Genomic DNA, 19,445 nt, shown 5'->3' on the forward strand with positions numbered 1-19,445 from the left:
GTAGCTGAGGTGCCGAAGTGCAGGCACCAGTCTGGTGGCTCTCCTTTGAACATTTTCAACCAACTGACAGTCCCTAGCATATGTCAGGGACCAGACGGGGTGACAGTACTTCAGATGGGGAAGCACTTCACTCTTGAAGATCGTTACGAGGGACGGACCATCTAGATATCTGAACGACCTTCTTATAAGACCCAATAAAATATTTGCCTGATTTACCTTCTTTTCACAATGGCCCGAGAACTTCAGCTCATTGTCAACATACACACCTAGGTCCTTCTCACATTCAGTCTCAATAGTGCAGTTTCTTCATCCATTTGGGACATATGATACGCCTCCTTACCGTTGGTACGCCCCAGGTGTATCCTCTTACACTTCGTGACATTGAATCTCAGCAGCCATTTCTTCGACCATTCTTGGAGCCCACAGAGATCCTTCTGCAGCTCTTCACAGTCCGCTTGGTTTTTGATTTCCTGAAATAACTTGGCGTCATCGCCCAACAACATGTGGAGAAACATCTGGATTTCTGTGGATAGGTAATATTCACAAACGAGAAAACCCTCTCCTCCACTTCACTTCACATGGCGAGGTTCATTGTTGGAGGAGGAAAGATAAGATATTCCATCTTATCAAATTTTTCGGGCATTACGGACATCAATATAAACAAGCCAACAAATTAAATGATTATAATTGTTATTTATTACTGATCATTATTATTATATTGCTGGTTAATATTTTGTAATATTTCCCCAGGTATGTTCAAGCCAACATACAGTTATAGCATACAGGGGTATGCTATAACGAATGGATTCTACTACGAATATTCCTATAACGAACGGTTTTACCTATAAAATTGAGAATGCTTCTAACGAACGAAACTCCTACAACGAACTTTTTTTTTTTTTTTTTTACTAATATATTGTTTTTTTATTACAAGTATTAATGATATTCTTTATTTTAGAGGTTTAAATGCATATTTATGCACTTTTTTACAATGTTTACAATTTTATATTATATTTTTCAGTGTTAAGTGGTTGTATTTGGGGGCCTGGAATGGATTAATCCTATAACAAACGAATGCTATAACGAACAAGGTTCTAGAACCAATTAGATTCGTTATAGCATACCCCACTTATGAAGAAGTGTGCAGTGGGTATGTCATGTGTAATGTGTGGGTCTGGGTATGTTGCCATGACATGGGGAACTTAATCCACACCCAAGGATAGTTCACCACAACCATATACAGTCAACCCTCGCTTTACGCAGTCCCACTTTACGCTTTTCCACTTTTACGTGGTACCCTGCCGAACACGGAATGCTCACTTTCCGCGGTGTGTGTACCCTTTTACGCGGAGAGCGGCGCAAGCAGGGTGCGCACAAGGTCGCCCAGTCATCAAAACATTACCGAGTTCTTCACCAGCCACCCACCACAGTCGACCCAAGTCAGTGATAATGATAATGATAGTGAGGATATGGACTTATATGGACTTTGAGGGGTTTGACAAAGAGGCCCTGCAAGCCTCTGTGGTGGATAGTGATACAATTGATACAAGTGATACAGGTGAGGGCCAATAATCTGCCCTCTGCCTCGGAACCAACCGCCCATCCCCGTGTGCCCAGCCATCTTTTTTACTAATGTAAGTGTTAAAAAACCTAATATTATTGATATTTCTCTTAATTATTAATTGTGTGTGCATACCATCATAAAATTAAGAAGTTATTTTTACTACAACGTAGGTATTGTGTCTGAAAAAGTGGAGTTTGGGGGTCTGCCCGGTCTCTATTTCAATTAATCCCATATGTTATGTTGTTCACTTTACGCGTTTCTCACTTTACGCGGGCCGCCGTGGGTTCAATTGACCGCGTAAAGTGAGGGTTCACTGTACTGTATTTAGAAATTTAAAGAAATGTTTTCTGCTATCTCTGCAAAAGGTGGACCGGTTGTGTTTGTTCACGGCATGTCCGTTACAGGTACAGCTTGAATAGTTCATGTTCCATGCATGAATAATTGGTTAACCACCAGGGAACACTTTGATGTAACTTTGTGGTGGAGGATTATACTAGTTTTTATTCTTCACCACTGTCACACTGTTGATTGTAAATGCTATGTTGTGTTAGATTTGCTAGGAGTAACAAGTAATATATCTGAAGTTTCAATTAACCACTAGCACCCTTTTCTCTTTAGTATAAAAAACTATAGTTATAGTGTATCACTTTCTGTTGGGTTTATGTATGGATTAACCAACACAGGGCCACGAGGTGATATATAGTAGGCTTAGCGATTGGAGCCTATAGTCACACATTTGGGTGGGATGATGTACAAATTTGTTTTCGCTACCATCCAGTAACTTACCTGCTTAGTTAGCAGGTTTACTGGGTTATAGAGGTGACCTGAATGTCATCTGCAACATGACAGGAAAAGATGAGATAAGTTATTAATTGCTGTGTGGAACATAATGGAATATGATGAAAAAGGAACTTCTGCCCCTAGTCTAGCTAATCCAGGTAGTGTGTTATATATGAACACAATATGTAATTAGCCCATATTTATATAAGATGTCTGTCCATATGTAGACAAAGACTATTGCATCCAACAATCGTTTGCGGATCATCACAACTTGGAGCTGCTTGACTGGCCCAGTAAGAACTGAATTGAACCCCATTAAAAATGTATGAGCTCCTTTAAGACTAAGCTTAATAAATGTAGTACAGGTTGTACCTCTCTAGTCCGGCATTCTGTGGTCCGGTAACTCCCGTGGTCCGGAACGATTTTAGTTTGTCCAATAGGTTGATAGGCAGCTTTTTTTTTTTTTTTTTTTTTTTTACTTATCTGAATTATTATTATTATTACAGGAGTATTAAATTTTTGCCCCTCAGGCCCCAATGTGGGTCAGTGACCTATGCCCGGGTGGGCTAATCCCCTTAAAAAAAAACAAAAAACAAAGCCGCGGGAAATTAAGGTTTGTTTACATCCGGCAGTTCGGCTGCTCTCTCTCTCTCTGCTTGTCTATACAGAGTACAACGTTTAACCCTTCAATATATATGAGCAGTAAATAAGTGTTGCTTTCATATTCTTATGTAGAGTAATGACGATATGTTTTCACATGTGTGCACTTACATACGAGCAGTCTCACTTTTTTTTTTACCATTTATGGTTAGCTACTTGTATTGTTCCATTTATTAACATTAAATAACATTACAGGTACTTCAAACAACCATATTCATTTTTTACATTAATTTTACGACAGCTAAAATCAGGGTCTTATTTTCTTCAGTTTTATATGTAGAACCAATCAGTCACTGGTTTTGTAGGGTTTCGTGATATAATGTTGTCTAGCACTCAGAATGGATGGAAACTCTAAGGTGGTTTTCTTGTATAATATATGTTATATGGTAGACAGTCTGGTGCTGGAGGTGCCGTGTGGTGAGGAGCTGCTCAGTAGGCACGTTCAGTGAGTAGCGTATTGGAGGAGGTAGATGTGCAGGAGCTTCGTTAGAGAAGATGTTGCCTGTTGCTGGCCTCCAGGTTGAATGAGAACGGGACAGCCAGGAGCTTGCTTGGAAGAGATGTTGCATGTTCAGGAACCGTGAGCAGAATGAATCTCAATGGAGAGACAGAGCTTATATACACAGCAGCCGTGAGTCATCTGTGAGTCATGGTGGGAAAACCCTGGAAGTAGCCGGTCTTTTGGCTCTGTTGCTAGGATACTGTGGCATCTGGTGACGCCCCCTGGGCCGCTCGTTTGGTTGCTAGGGAAGACGTAGCAGGTGGCATGCAGCTACGCAGTTGTAGGGGAGACGTCCAATACAGTTTCGTAAGCTTTAACATAAACAATGCCGGCAGCCGTCTCGTCTCCTCTAATATTCCACGTATTATTAATAAATTGTTTTGTTAATTTTGCACACACATACATTAATTCAATAAAAACAAATTCAGAAACATTAATTAAAATATATATGAACAGTAAATAAGTGTTGCTTTCATATTCTTATGAAGTAATGACGATATAAGAACATAAGAACATAAGAAAGTGGGATACTGCAGGAGGCCGACTGGCCCATACAGGGCAGATCCCTTTCACACCCATCCCAGCACTTCCATGTGCCTATCCAACTTCGTCTTGAAGCTCCCTAGCGTCCCCGATCCTACTATAGCACTCGGTAGCCTATTCCACATATCCACAACTCTATTACCAAACCAGTGCTTGCCTATATCCTTTCTGAATCGGAATTTATCTAATTTAAAGCCATTTGTTCTAGTTATTTCGTTATTACTGAGCTTCAGAACATCTTCCATTTTACCCTTGTTAATCCCACTTACCCACTTGTACACCTCTATCATATCTCCCCTAACTCTACGCCTCTCTAATGAATGTAAGCCTAAGCTTTTCAGTCTTTCTTCATATGGAAGGTTTCTAATATTATGGATCATTTTTGTCATTCTTCTTTGTACTCTCTCCAAAGAATCTATGTCCATTCTATAATAAGGACACCAGAACTGAACCGCATAATCCATGTGTGGCCTCACTAATGCTAGGTAAAGTTTCAAGATAACGTCAGCAGTTCTGTTACTCACAGACCTAGATATGAACCCAAGAATCCTGTTTGCCTTGTTGCGAACGCTAATACATTGTTTTCTAGGTTTCAAATCGTTGCTAACAAATACACCTAGATCTTTTTCACAAACTGAGTTTTCTATTTCCGTGTTACCTAGTTTATACTTAACGTTTGTATTCGTCTTCCTATCTGTAGTACCTTGCATTTATCAGTATTAAAATTCATTTGCCAGTCTACTGACCACTCATGTAAGGTATCTAGATCTCTTTGAAGGTGTTCAAAGTCACTGTCTGAATTTATCACTCTCCCCATTTTGGTATCATCTGCAAATTTACTAATCCTACTAGTTATGCCTAAATCAAGATCATTAATGAATATAACAAACAGCAGAGGGCCTAATACAGATCCATTTATGCTGACTCTTTGTTTCCTACCAGTTAACCATGACCTAATCCATTTTAATACTGATCCACCTATTCCATGTGCTTCTACCTTCCTTATCAATCTCTCATGAGGGACTCTATCGAATGCTTTACTGAAATCTAAATAAATTATATCATATGACTTAGCCTATCATTATCTACCGCTTCAAATACTTCTGAGAAAAAGCTAAGCAAATTTGTGAGACAAGAACGTCCCTGGGTGAACCCGTGCTGAGAAGAATGAATTAAGTTGAATGTTTCAAGGTGGCTTCTGATTTTTGTAGCAATAATTGACTCTAGCAACTTGCCTATGATTGACGTGAGACTAATGGTGTAACGGGCCGAGTTTCCTCTTTTCAATAATTTACCATCCAGTTATTCTTTTCAATGAGTATCCCGTTTTATATACTTATCCTTCTTCAGTTCTTTACACACATACTTACTTTATATATTCTTGCTTATATTCTTATATGTTCTTTATCTCTATATACCTTATATTCTTATATATTCTTATATAAGTAACTCTTATGCTTCTCTGCTTATGTTCTCCAAGTCAATGTTCTTTCTTTTCATTTCCTGTCATATATTATGATCTCATCCATATATTTTGTTCTAGTTATATTCTAAACCATGGATTAACCTGGGAAACCATGTCTTTGTTATTACCACACTTATTATACTTACAACGGTAGCCTGCCACCACCCAGGATTTTCTAGAATATAACATCTCTTAGTTAACTGTTAGGTAGCGAGCTTCTAGGCACGTGAGTTAGTTATTTTCTGAGAACCAATGTGGGAAAGGATAGAGTGGTGATACTCGTAGACGTAGATTACTAATTCAATATTTATTAACACAGTGATTGGATAAGATGCATCTTAGATTCACTCAGACAAAACAGAACTGCAATTTGTTTCTTAAGTCATCAAACACTTCAAGAACTTATTACCTCATTAAATACCTCCAAATACTTATTACTTCAATCGACAATTGTGGTATTGTCACTCTGCCAAATGATATTCAGTACTGGGTATACACCAGATATCACTGGACCCTCAGGTCTTACCTTACCAAGTAGCAAATTAACTCTTCACTTCTTGGTTATATCATTATACTCTCAGATTATCATTTCATGGTCACTACCAATGAATACATAGCACACTGGACAACTCCACAATTATCTCAACATACAATACCTCCTGTTAATTCACAAGGAACAACATGGCACTTTTAACTCTCATTCAGTGGTTCAATACTTAACCTGGGATACTATATTTCTGCTAGTTATCCCCCAAACAAGGTACCATAATACTTAGGCCTATGTGACTGTGAGGAGTGCCCCAGGGTAACGCTGGTCTCTACAACAAATGAAGATCGCTGTTAGGGGTCGGTTGTAGACCGACACACGCTCAGGGAGTGGGCGCCTGATTTGCGGGAAACGGACTTCCCAGTTCAGTCCTGTCGAATTAACGGCATCGTCCAACCCGGTTACCGCCCCACGTTAGCTGATGAGTATTCAGCTCAACACACTGGAGAGACGTTGAGGAAGTCACGAATGCGTGATTCTCCCTCGTGTAGAGGTATATATGTGCACCTGCTGGGCAGCTTGGGCCTCCATATTCATACCAGAAGGGTCGATCTTACCAACAACATAACTTCTCTATCATTTTGGATCACTGTATACTTAGTTATGAACTCCGGTGTTCTTGATCAGGGTAATTTCCTATGTCTATTCATATAATCTAATCAGAGGTTGAGCTTGCCAGGAAAAGGTGGAATATACACGTCGATAACATTAATTCTGCAAGCTCAGGCCTGAGGCGAACAAGGGGCTATTCACGGGGAGGCGCTAGATCTTGGAGATTATACCAGTTGACAGAATAGTTCAGGAGATTAATGACTTTCTCAAATAGACAACTGACACTAATTAAACTATAAACATCAGATTCTCTGATGTCGGGGCGACAAAATGATATAACTTCAGGCGCGATCAGAAACTCATGGATACCCCCACGGACGACATAAAATACGCCACTCTAGCTGGCAAACTCGACACTCACTTACTTGACACGTTCTACTAACGATAAGGACAGTTGAAGCATTCTACCCCACTCACAATGGATCTTGAATGTTCCAACTGTAAACAGACATATCTAAGTTGACTCAAAACAAGGGTGTTCTCTCTCACACTCAAATCCATTTTATAGAGAGGTTGGTTTCAGTAAGTCAGAGAAAATGGGATAACGGAGGACTGAGGTGTCTTGAAGTGATGAGAAAACGGACTCCTCAGATGGAGGACTCAAACGAAAGCCGAGGTACATGTTTTGTGGGCTATTGAGCGTAATATGAATCATTTGATTTTTGGCGCTAACTGACGTGTAAGACCGTGGTCATTACAATGGGACGGTAATTTGATGCTATTGATTTATCACCCTTTTTGAAAATCGGAACTACATTTGCAAGTTTCCAAGCTTCTGGCACTAGGCCCGATTCTAATGACTTATTAAATAAAACTGCTAATGGATTACTCAACTCATCTCTACATTCTTTCACGTGTGCGCATGCCCACTTACATACGCGATCTCTCTTTTTTTCTTTACCATTATCGTTAGCTACTTCTATTGTTCCATTTATTAACATTAAATAACATTACTTAAAACAACCATATTAATTTTACTACAGCTACAACCAAGGTCTTATTTTCTTCAGTTTTATATGTAGAACCAGTCAGTCACTGGTTTTGTAATCAACGAAAACAATGCTGTGTCATTTCCTCGTGTGTTTTAATATTCTACGTATTATTAATGAATTGTATTGCTCATTTTGCACACATAAACATTAATTCAATAAAAAGGATATTCAGTAATAAACAATAATGAATCTTTTGTACATAAGAGAAATGACGCTGTTTACACGATTATGCACGTCGTCTGCACGTTGGCGGGCCGTTCAAACCCGTCGAAATTCAAGTTTCCGCCTTCAAAATTTTTATTTATCTATTTTTTTGTGTGTTCCAATAAAATGCGTTAAGAATTAAAAACTCGCGAAATTTTATTAGCTACTATACGACATTTAACCCTTCAATATGTCTTCAAAGAGACCATGATGCAGAGAAAGTGGTACTAGTGCTTCCAAGCATAAGCACAAGTCACTATCTATCCAGGAAAAGGGTGAATTTCCATGGTCCGGCACCGGTCAGGTCCCGAGGTTGCCGGACTAGAGAGGTACAACCTGTACTGGAATATGTTTAATTAGTGCTACTTCACTTGGAATTGTATTGCAATCTTATTCGGTCTCTTGAGATGCACCAGACTGCCAATAGACTGAGAACACCCGAAAGAGGGCTACAAACACCGCACAACATCTAAAAGCTAAAACTACAAATTCTTCAAAACATGAGGTTTATACTGCATATGAATGCAAAAGATTATATTGCTCATGAAGTCCTCCATTCATTGGATATGCTCATTGTGGCAGGTAGAGTGAAGCAGTTGGAGCTGCATCATGCTGGCAGCTGTGTCCAGAGTATCTTACAACAAACTTTGTAAGGATTGGGGTCTATACTCTAGGGATATGGAGTGATAGGGATAGAGGGAAAGTGAATACAATTTTATGGTACCTGGAGTCTGCAGTCAAGCAAAAACCACTTTATTCTTTATACTGTAGTTATAGGCTATATTATAGATGATTGGAACAATTTACCTATCCACATTAAAACCAGTAATGTTATCAAACAGTTCAAAGCTAAAACTAAAACATACATAGCTGATAAACTTATTGCAGGAGGAGAGAGCGAGTTTCTATACAGTACAGTATTACTAAACATGGTGTAGAATGTTGTACAGTACAGTACAGTATTGTTGAACTGATCTTATTAGCCACGGATAGTCCAAGCGCAATATAATACAGTATACTTGTTATATATACTGTACGTATATCAATAAATTTAAATTTTTATCCTTATAAATTTAGTGATTGCTATGCAAATCTAAACAAAGGACTTTATTGAAAATAAGCACCCTATGACTTTGTTGACTATCCCTGGTCAAATTGTCTTGTTGTTTATCACTTTTTATATACTGGACCTGCACTGTCTAGGTGCATTTTTTCCACAGTTTATGTACACTGTATGCAGTACTTCTGTACTGTACTGTACCTACATTGGCTATATGCATGCTGAACGAATTTTAAACTTTTATTATTTTACTGAATATCTATAAAGTATATTTTCGAAATGTTTCAGAGGGTTACTGTTTTCTTTAATCAAATTCTGTCTTATAGCGTATGAACCAGAAAATTTTAAGATCTGGCTATTCTTAGGTCCCAAGGTTGCCACATTAGGGAGGCTTAACCTGTATTAATTACAAGAATACTGTACATTTTTCTTACAGGTTCATTTTTAGACGAGCCATCACCATCACTCGTGTGGTTGTGCTCAGGGATGCCCAGCCCAGAAAAGTTCCCAATCCGGGAGATGAATCTTACCTTACAGGATGGAAAAGTTCTGTCCATCACTCCAGAGTGTCTGTCTGCTGGCCTCCAGTATGGGCCCGCCCCAGGGTAGGTGGTGTCCCTCACTCTGTATCATTTACCCATTAAGTAGGTAATAATGCCATGCACTTGACAGCACATTATGTTAACCTTGTGAGTCTGTGTTAACGCTCATAGTGTAACGGGCCGAGTTTTCTCTTTTCAATAATTTACCATCCAGCTATTCTTTTCTGTTAGTATTCTATTTATTCATATACTTATATGTTCTGTGTAGCATTCTTCCAATGAGTACCCTGTTTTATATACTTATTCTTCTTCCATTCTTTACATATATATTTATTCTTATATATTCTTACTTATATTCTTATGTTCTTTATCACTATATACCTTATATTCTTATATAAGTAATTCTCTTCTCAGTTCCGTATGTTCTTTATCTTAATCTTTCATGATCTATATATTTAATAATTTCTATGCTGTGTCATTAGTTCCACAATGTACATACATGTCTTATCTTTCTTTTCTTATATTTTCCAAGACTTTCATTTCGTTCATATCTATTATATTCTCAGTTTCAATGTTCTTACCTTTCGGAAGTATACTGTTTTATTTCTATTCTTATACATGGGTTAGTCTGGGGAACCATGTTACTCTTAGTACAACTCTTTTTATACTTACACAGGGTAGCTGCCACCACCCAGACTTTTCATTATATAACAGAACTCATGGAAGGGTTTTGGGTAGTGTGGTAGCTGTATAGGCACGTGAATAAGTATTATTTTCTGGGAACCAATGTTTAGAGGGAATAGAGTGGTGATACTCGTAGATTTACTAATTCAATATTTATTAACACAGTGAGTGGAGAAGATGCATCTTAGGTTCACTCAGACAAAACAGAACCACAATTAACTTATTACGTCATCAAACCCTTCAAGAACTTATTACCTCATTAAATACCTCCAAATACTCATTACTTCATTAGACAATTGTTGTATTATTCCTCTGACAAATGAGATTCAGTAATTATACACAAGATATCACTGGACCCTCAGGTCTTACTTTTACAAGTAACAAATTACATCTTCAATTCTTGGTTACAACATTTAGCAATCAATATATTATTCCATTGTTACTGCAAGTGGATAATATGACACTGTAGGGGTATCGAGATATTAATGTTGTCTAGCACTCAGGATGGAAGGAAACTCTAATGTGGTTTTCTTGTATAATATATAAGTTATATGATAGACAGTCTGGTGCTGGAGATGCCGTGTGGTGAGGGGCTGCACGGTAGAGACGTTCGGTGAGTAGCTTGTTGAAGGAGGTAGATGTGCAGGAGCTTCCTTAGAGAAGATGTTGCCTGTAGCTGGCCTCCTGGTTGAATGAAATGTTAACAGCATGGAGCTTGCTGGAGGAGATGTTGCTTGTTCAGGAAAATGGGCAGAATGAGAGTTGGTTGGTGAGGAAGCTCAGAGAAGGACAGCTGGTGGGTCGCCATGATCGCTGGCGGGAGCGAGGACCGCCAGGCAGGCGAGGAGAAGCGAAGGCAGCCAGGCAGCGGAGGAGGAGGAGGTGTTGCTTGTTCAAGAAGAATGGTCAGAATGAATCTCAATGGAGAGACAGAGCTTATATACCCAGCAGCCGCTATGAGTCATGTTGGGAAAACCCAGAAAGTCGCCGGTGACTGGTTCCGTTGCTAAGATACGGTAACATCTGGTTGGTTGCTAGGGAAGGCGGTAGCAGGTGGTGGCTGTGGCTACGCAGTTGTAGGCAGTTGTAGGGGAGACGTCCACTACAACATATTTCCTGGTAATATCAACATTTATGGTTTCACTGCTTAACCTGGGATTTCCATCTGTTAGTTAATCCCTCAATCAAGATACAATAATACTTAGGCCCGTGTAACTGTGAGGAGTGCCTCAGGGTATATATCCCAAGTGTCTCCATAACAAATGAAGATCGCTGTCAGGGGGTCGGTTGTAGACCGACACACGCCAAGGGAGCTGCCGCCTAAGTTGCAGGAAAAGGACTTCCCAGTTTAATCCTGTCGAATTAACGGCATCGTCCAACTCGGCTACCGACCCACGGTAGCCGATGAGTATTCAGCTCAACACACTGGCCTGGAGATACGTTGAGGAAGAGTCACGAATGCGTGATTCTCCCTCGTGTAGAGGTATATACGTGCACCTGCTGGGCAGCTTGGGCCGCCATATTCATGCCAGAAAGGTCGATCTTACCAACAACATACCTTCTCTACCATTTTGGATCACCGTATATTTAATTATGAACTCCGGTGTTCCTTATCAGGGTAATTTCCTATGTCTATTCATATAATCTAATCAGAGGTTGAGCTTGCCAGGAAAAGGTGGAATATACACGTTGATAACATCAATTCCGCGAGCTCAGGCCTGAGGTGAACAAGGACCTATTCACAGGGAGACGTTAGATCTTGGAGATTATACCGGTTGACAGAATAATTCAGGAAATTAATGAGTTTTTAAATAGACAACTGACACTAACTAAACTACAAACATCAGATTCTCTGATGTCGGGGCGACAAAATAACATAACTTCAGTAGCGATCAGAAACTCATGGGTATTCTTAGGGAACGAAACCGATGGGTATCGTTTGTCCTGGCAGACTCAACACTCACTTACTTGACACGTCTTATTAACAATAAGGACAGTTGAAGCGGTCAACATCACTCACAATGGATCTTGAATGTTTCAACGGTAAACAGACATATCTAAGCTGACTCAAAACAAGGGTGTTCTCTCTCACATTCAAATTCATTTTATAGAGAGGTTGGTTTCAGTAAGTCAGAGAAAATGGGATAACGGAGGACTGAGGCGTCTTGAAGTGATGAGAAAACGGACTCCTCAGATGGAGGACTCAAAATAAAAGCAGAGGTACACGTTTTGTGGGCTATTGAGCGTAATATGAATCATTTGATTTTGGCGTTAACTGACGTGTACGACCGTGGTCGTTACAATAGGAGCGTTATTGGTTTATTGCTGGAGAAATAAACCCTCAACGTTGACGTGTACCATATAATTCGGTCAAAACATGTTAAAGAACAATTCACATATAACAAATGCTGTCATCTCAGGACACATAGAATGAATAATACAATCAAATTACAGTACATAAATATACTTATTAAAGTTATTTAGAGTTTATATTTACGTTTTAGGGTCTTGGGTTCGACCAGCGTGTTGTTTCTTCTGCAAGAATTGGTAGACTACTGAGCAATCGCCATCCAATCGCAGCCCTAGACGAGGGCATCTGTTTTATATTAGACAACCAACAAACACGTTGTCAGCACTGCCCCCCCCTTCTCACCCTCTCACTCTCTCTCATGTTTATCTTACTGTGGCGGTAACACTCCCCCTGTCGGGCTTCGCACGAAATCACAGCATATAATTTGATTCACTTTCCGACCCCTCCCAACAGGCAGAGTCTCGTCACTGGGTGTATTAACACTGAGTCCTTTGTCTTCACTTTAACACTTCACACCAGGCCATCTTTGCTCGGTAGAGTCTCCAGTACTCTCCCTAGCATCCACTGACTCCTGGGAAGGGGTTGTCCAGAGATGATCACGATATCCCCAGCGTGGAGATTACGGCAAGTTTTGAAGAACCTTTGTCGCTGACGCAATGTTGGGAGATATTCTTTTACCCACCTTTCCAAAATTGGTCCGCAATGAATTGGGTATACTTCCATCTTCGTCGGTACCCTTCTGTCATGGACCGATCACCTCCGGTGGACAGTGTGTCTCCGGGTTCATCCCTAGTATGTGAAGCGGCGTTAGTGCTTCTAGATGCTTTGGGTAGTCAGACACTGGAGTGATGGGCCTTCCGTTGATAATCTCTTTTACAGCGCAGAACACAGTGCTGAGGCGTTCATCATCTAGTGTCTGGGTGCCCACCACTCCCTGGAGGACCTTCCTTACAATGCGGATTTATTGCTCCCACACTCCTCCTATGTGAGGCTGTCGGGGGGTTGAACTGCCATTCTATTTGTTTCTGTAGAAGGGCATTCCCGACCTTGTCACTGTTGTTCCAGCCGTTCACCGGCTCGTGAAATCTCGGCTAGCTCCAATCATGTTGGTTCCCGTCAGACCTAACACGCTTGGGAGGCCCCTCATGGAGGCATCTTGTCAGGCATTGGGGAACGAGTCGGTGCTCCAGTGAGGGAGGGACTTCTAGGTGTATGGCTCTGTGGCCGCAGGTGAATAAGCATCCCCACCCTTCTGCCTACCATTCCTTGTTGAACCAAAAAGAAGGGCTGAAGCACGCCAGTGTAGGTGAACGGCTGGCCTCCTGGGCGCACTCTCGACTTCCCGGCAGGTCGGGTTTGGCGTTGATGGGTAGGCTTCCAGTTGGTTCTTCGCAAGTCACACACACGTCCAGAGCTGTGCGGCGAGTAATTTGCGGCACTTAGGTATCCAGTACGCCTGAATGATATGGCAAGAGTGTGTTCTCTTCCCGAGTGTCCAGCTCTAGTTGAGAGTACCTCTCCTTGGATGAGCCCTGATCCTGTTGTCCCTTGGCAATATATGGAATTCTCCCGGCCCGGGTGGAGAGCCGGGCGTGTTTCAGTCGACCACCCACTCTGATCAGACCGTCCGCAGTTCCAGATGAGGTTCCAGCCGCCTTTATTTCGCTATCTCTCACGGGTTGTCCCTGTTGTACTGTAACATTCCTAGTTCTCGCCGAGGGAATCCTTCCTTGCATCAATCTTAAGACGCAAGCACGCCTTCCAATTTGCTGGACCTGGAGCCAATTTTCTCGTGATGCTTGTTCTTTTCGCTTCCCAAACCGCCATTCTATAAACCTTTCTAATCCACGCCACGCCTGCAGAAGTCGATACAATGAGTACCTGGCCCATAGCTAATCGAGGGTACCCTCCCCTGGTCAACTTTCGTCGTCAGCAAATCGCGGTTTCTTCACCTCTGGGTCTCCTCCGCCTCTGAGGTCTGGAATCCTCAATGGACTCTTGGCCAACTGTCTTCTTCCAACAACAGTGAAAGCAGGTCCTCGAATCCACCTTGCCTTCCCTCATTGAGCTCTGCTCTATGTAATCCATGGCTAGCGTCGTCGGCCGGGCCCATGCCGACGTCACGGCGCCATGAAATTACCTTTTGAGTCCTCGTGTACTGTTGCCACTCGACGGTCACGAAGGAATTGAAGCGTCTTTCGGTGTTTCGTATGTATTGAAGGACTGCCGTACTGTCTGGCCCGGAACACTGTTCTGTCTATTTGTAATCCGTTCTCGTTGTAGTCGTTTGTGCCTGCCTTGCAGCCAGTACCGTCGCGCAGAGCTTTGAGTCGAGGTATGGTCTGTTGTTTCAGAGGGGCTAGCTTGGCCTTGCCACGAAGGAGATTCGTTATTCAACCCAATGCCTCGTCTACACTATCTTTTGGGATATATATATATATATATATATATATATATATATATATATATATATATATATATATATATATATATATATATATATATATATATATATATATATATATATATATATAATTTGGCTCTTTTTGTGACGCTCGGAGCGATGAGTCCCAGTGGGTCATATATGGGGCCAACCATACCAGAAGGTTTCTGTTTCTTGTCTCTAATTTCTTAGGATCTGACCCGACCTCTAGTTCGTCCTTTTCCAGGTCCCACAAGATTCCCAAAGTTCGTTCATTGGGGAGCCTGCTGTCTTTCAAATCTACTTTATTCCTATGGCTTTTCTGTCTGTGGAATTGCTTTGGAGGACTTCCCTGTGATACAGACCTCTTTGTAAGACCTAATCTGCCCTTCCTTTTCAGCTGTCTCTCATTACCGGGTAATTATCGTTGCTCTCCCCAGCGAATCTATCGAGAGAAGCAGATCGTCAATGTAGAAGTTGGCACCTGCTTTCTTTGATGTCAACAGCGGAGATTCCTTCTGCAATCTTGGAATGTTCGTTGTAGCGCATATCCGCATGAAGGCTACACATACTTCAAAGAGTACTGTCGTTTATAAGTGGTGGCCCTGGCGGCTGGTTGTCCACCATAAGAATCGTAAGGCGTCTCGATGTTCGGTACTACTCACACTTAATGGAACATTATCTCGATATCAGCCGGAATGCCACCTTTCCTTGTCTGAATCTGATGAGGACTCCCATCAAATTTGCTGTTAAGGTTCGACCCTTGCATCACCTGGCTGTTCAATGACATCAACTCACATTTGACTGTACAATCAAATTATTTTCACCTTTTCTGGCTTGTTGGGATTCAATACGGGGTGGTGTGAGGAATACCAGGTCTTCCCGGGTGTAACACTGACGTTTTATATTAGATGACCAACAAACACGTTGTCAGCACTGCCTTCCCTTCTCACCCTCTCTCTCTCTCTCTCATGTTTATCTTACTGTGGTGGTAAGTCTGCATAGTTTTCACAATACTATCATTTTTTATATTGAGTGTATGAACCTCAGAATCCCATAAGCAAACCTGTATGCTAAAGACATGAACAAATATCTAAAAATACTGTGCAGTCCTGTATATTAGCACATCTTTCAGTTGTTCATATACGGTACAGTATTTATAAAAAAATTGCTCCATTGTCCTTTGCCATTTTTTTATAGTAAGGGTTTCTATAACATTTGTATTTTATTCAGAACTCATATTTCCATTTTTTCAAAGATTATTTGGCTGGAATATTATTTTACCATTGAAGTTTCAAATATTTTAAGATTTCTTATTTCCCTTTTATTACTGCTGAAATGCTCTCATACGGTGTTTACATGAAATACTACTGTTTTTCTACAATATTCAGATACATACCACTGGTGAAGCAACTCAAAACTATGACAAAGAGTCTACACTCTCCACCACTATGGGAAGAAAGTGACTTGTTAGTTACAATTGGCAGTCAGGCGGGTTTGTGGATGGCCTTTGAAATGCTTCTCAACCCAGGGGACTTTGTTGTTGTCCAGAAGACCTGCTACTCTGATGTCCTCTGCATGGTATGGGGTTGAATTTCACCATTATTGTGTACTCATTTCATGATGACAGTCATGACACCTCTCAGCTTCTTGTGGTGTTCATAGAGTTGACTTTTAGAGCCAGTTGTTTCTCAGGGCTGATGTCATCTTGTCACTATGACACTATTGCTCCATTTTTTGGTAGAGCAATAATTTGACACTATCATTTATCAATTATAGTACAGTATGTTGTTATTATAATGCAGTTTATTATTATAATTATTATTATAATCTTTTTGCGCTTTCACATTTCACTGCTTTATGTTAAAAAATCATCTAATCCTTAATAAAGTTGAAAACCTCTTAATAAGATGGCAATTGCAGTTGACAGCTGTGACACCACAGTACTTGGCTATAGAAAGTGATGACGAAGGGCTACAACCTGACTGTCTTCGGACAGCATTGAAGGAGGTTGTAAAAAATGGATCAAAAAATTTACTGAAGGTGGGAGCAGCATAAGATTTATTAATATCTGGTGTCACCATCTGAGTAGGTCTAATTGGCATTACAGTTTATTAAAAGATGAATACTGTACTTGCTCATTATCATTCACATATACAGTACAGTATGGGTACTTCTATTCCTTGTAAATACAAAATTTTTTTTTAAGACAATAATGAACTAATAACATTTATTATTATTATTAATTTTTAAATGGTACACCATACCTTAGGCTTTGTATGTGGTCCCCAATTCCTGCAACCCTACTGGCACTTCTATGGGTGAGGAGCGGCGTCGGGAGATATACGCCATTGCCCAGGAGTACGATCTTATCATCCTAGAGGATGACCCTTACTACTTCCTTCAGTATGATGAGGTAATTTACCAATATTTGACATAATATCTTGAAATTATTTGTGTGTGATTGTATCTTTTCAATAAAGCAATATCATTCTGTTATTTCTTCGTTTTATCAACAATAATGTACTGTTCTGATATGCACTGTACAGCATGTGCATTCCCTATCTTGATCTCAAATGGTCACATTTTTGTCCTGTATCCTATTTTAGCGGTCACAGTTTATTACAGTACTGTACTTGTACAGTATATCCATATTGGCAAAATTTCTCAACCCAAATACCCATAGCACAGGGAATGACTACATTATTTTATCTTGTTTGTTTCATAAAATTTAACTCGAGACACTTTCTTTGGTATTAATGTTGTTAAGGAACTTTTTTTGTGAATGTTTGCAATATTATAGCAATATACTACAGTAATATCCAAGCCCAGCCGAACTGATACTACAAGGGTATTATTAAAAAATATAATTTTGAGACTCTTCCCTTACTAAAGATATAACAGATGGTAAACATACCACACTTACATGGATCAATATAATTTGTTATATAAGTTACTTACCAAGACCAAACAATCTGTATTTGATGTCTAGTGCTTGTTAGAAAATGTTTCTTTATTGTCATCTGTTCTCTTTACCTTTTGAACACAGAGTTATATCATAATTTGTTATCATTGTAGTACTGGTGTAAAACTAACCATGCTACTTGCTTAAAGAATTTAAATTTTGAAGCGCAGTACATACTGTAATAACATTATAATAACAACAACCAATTGTCAGCTTACTAGCCATTTTAGGTAGTAGGTAGCAGGCAGCTATCAAACAGGGAGGTACTACCGCCTGGGAAGATTTTGGAAGCATTGTAGCATACTGTATGTGGCCAGTTATCAAGTTCTCTTTGCTTGTTTATTTCTCTGTATGGGCTCACCTACGTACGTACATGTAAGATATCTCACACTCAGGATGGAGGTAAGAATAGAAACTCACAATGTGTTTTCTGTATATATACAGTATTACCCCGCCTAACGCGGTTTCACTTTAACGTTTTATCATATACGCGCCTATTGAAATGAATTTTCACCTTTGATTTTTACATATGCGCGGTGATGTCCGGCTCGAACGCTATTTTTTAGATTGCCACCATACCTGCCTGACTGCTGTTGTATGTTTCCGCTTGATGGTGTAGGGCATTTAGATATTAATGTTGTCTAGCACTCAGGATGGAAGGAAACTCTAATGTGGTTTTCTTATATAATATAAGTTATATGATAGATAGTCTGTGCTGGAGGTGCCGTGTGGTGAGGAGCTGCTCTGTAGAAGACGTTCAGCAGGTGGCTGTAAGTTGAAGGAGTGTGTAGATGTGCAGGAGCTTGTAGAAAAATGTTGCCTGGTTGCTGGCTCCTGGTTGAATGGAATGTTAACAGCGTGGAACTTGCTGGAGGAGGTGTTGCTAGTTCAGGAAGATGGGCAGTGTTTAAATCTCAATGGAGAGAGGTTTCTATATACCCAGCAGCAGCCAACACCAGTCCTCTATGAATCATGTTGGGAAAACCCAGAAAGTTGCCGTGACTAGTTTCGTTCTTGCCAACCGCACTATCTGGCGTCAGCTCGCTTGCTGCTGCGAGATGGCATCGTCACCGCGATAAGCAGTTGTAGGAGACGTCCACTGGTTATTTCCTCCCTTCTCGGCCGGCGGAGGCTGATGTTGTCCGGTTGTGTCCCATACATTAACACAGTACCGGGCAGGATGACTCGACCGTTACGTGCAATAACCCGTCCAGTGACACAAACCTGTGGAGAATTAGAGGAGAAAGAGGGTTTGGGATTAGAGGAGGTCAGGCCAAGCAATGGTTGTTGTGCTCCTGCTGCTGCAGGGCTATGTCAGGAGGGTGGTCCATGGCAGGAAGCAGGTCTCATGATAGAAGGGAGGTTTATTACAGGCTCAGGGTTCGGCGACAGAGCAGGTGCTGTACATGAGGGTGAAAGAGGGTGCCCAGAAATGTCGCGTGGTGTTGCTGCAGGTGGTAACTGCGGTGGACTGCGAAGCAGCGAGTTTGTTGATGGTGTTGCTGGGCTGGGGCCCGGGACGGGTAAGGCGGCCGGTTTGACTCGTCTATGCTGATTTGCAAGTCATGTCTGCTTATTCCGGATAATTGTCA

The 19,445-nt window shown here is 40.8% G+C and overlaps 1 protein-coding gene across 2 annotated transcripts in view; it reads left to right on the forward strand.

Moving 5' to 3' along the window:
- Positions 1 to 19,445, forward strand: part of LOC121870390 (kynurenine/alpha-aminoadipate aminotransferase, mitochondrial-like) — a 55,773-nt gene that overhangs the window by 15,364 nt on the left and 20,964 nt on the right. For both annotated transcript variants that reach the window (XM_042372214.1, XM_042372213.1), the window contains exons 3-6: positions 9,366 to 9,534; positions 16,280 to 16,469; positions 16,812 to 16,931; positions 17,161 to 17,304. In XM_042372214.1, the coding sequence (XP_042228148.1) occupies positions 9,366 to 9,534; positions 16,280 to 16,469; positions 16,812 to 16,931; positions 17,161 to 17,304 (623 nt within the window). The remainder of the gene's footprint in view (positions 1 to 9,365; positions 9,535 to 16,279; positions 16,470 to 16,811; positions 16,932 to 17,160; positions 17,305 to 19,445) is intronic.

The sequence above is a fragment of the Homarus americanus genome, unplaced genomic scaffold, assembly GCF_018991925.1.
Source record: "Homarus americanus isolate GMGI-L3 unplaced genomic scaffold, GMGI_Hamer_2.0 scaffold40856, whole genome shotgun sequence".
NCBI classification, from domain to species: Eukaryota; Metazoa; Arthropoda; class Malacostraca; order Decapoda; family Nephropidae; genus Homarus; species Homarus americanus.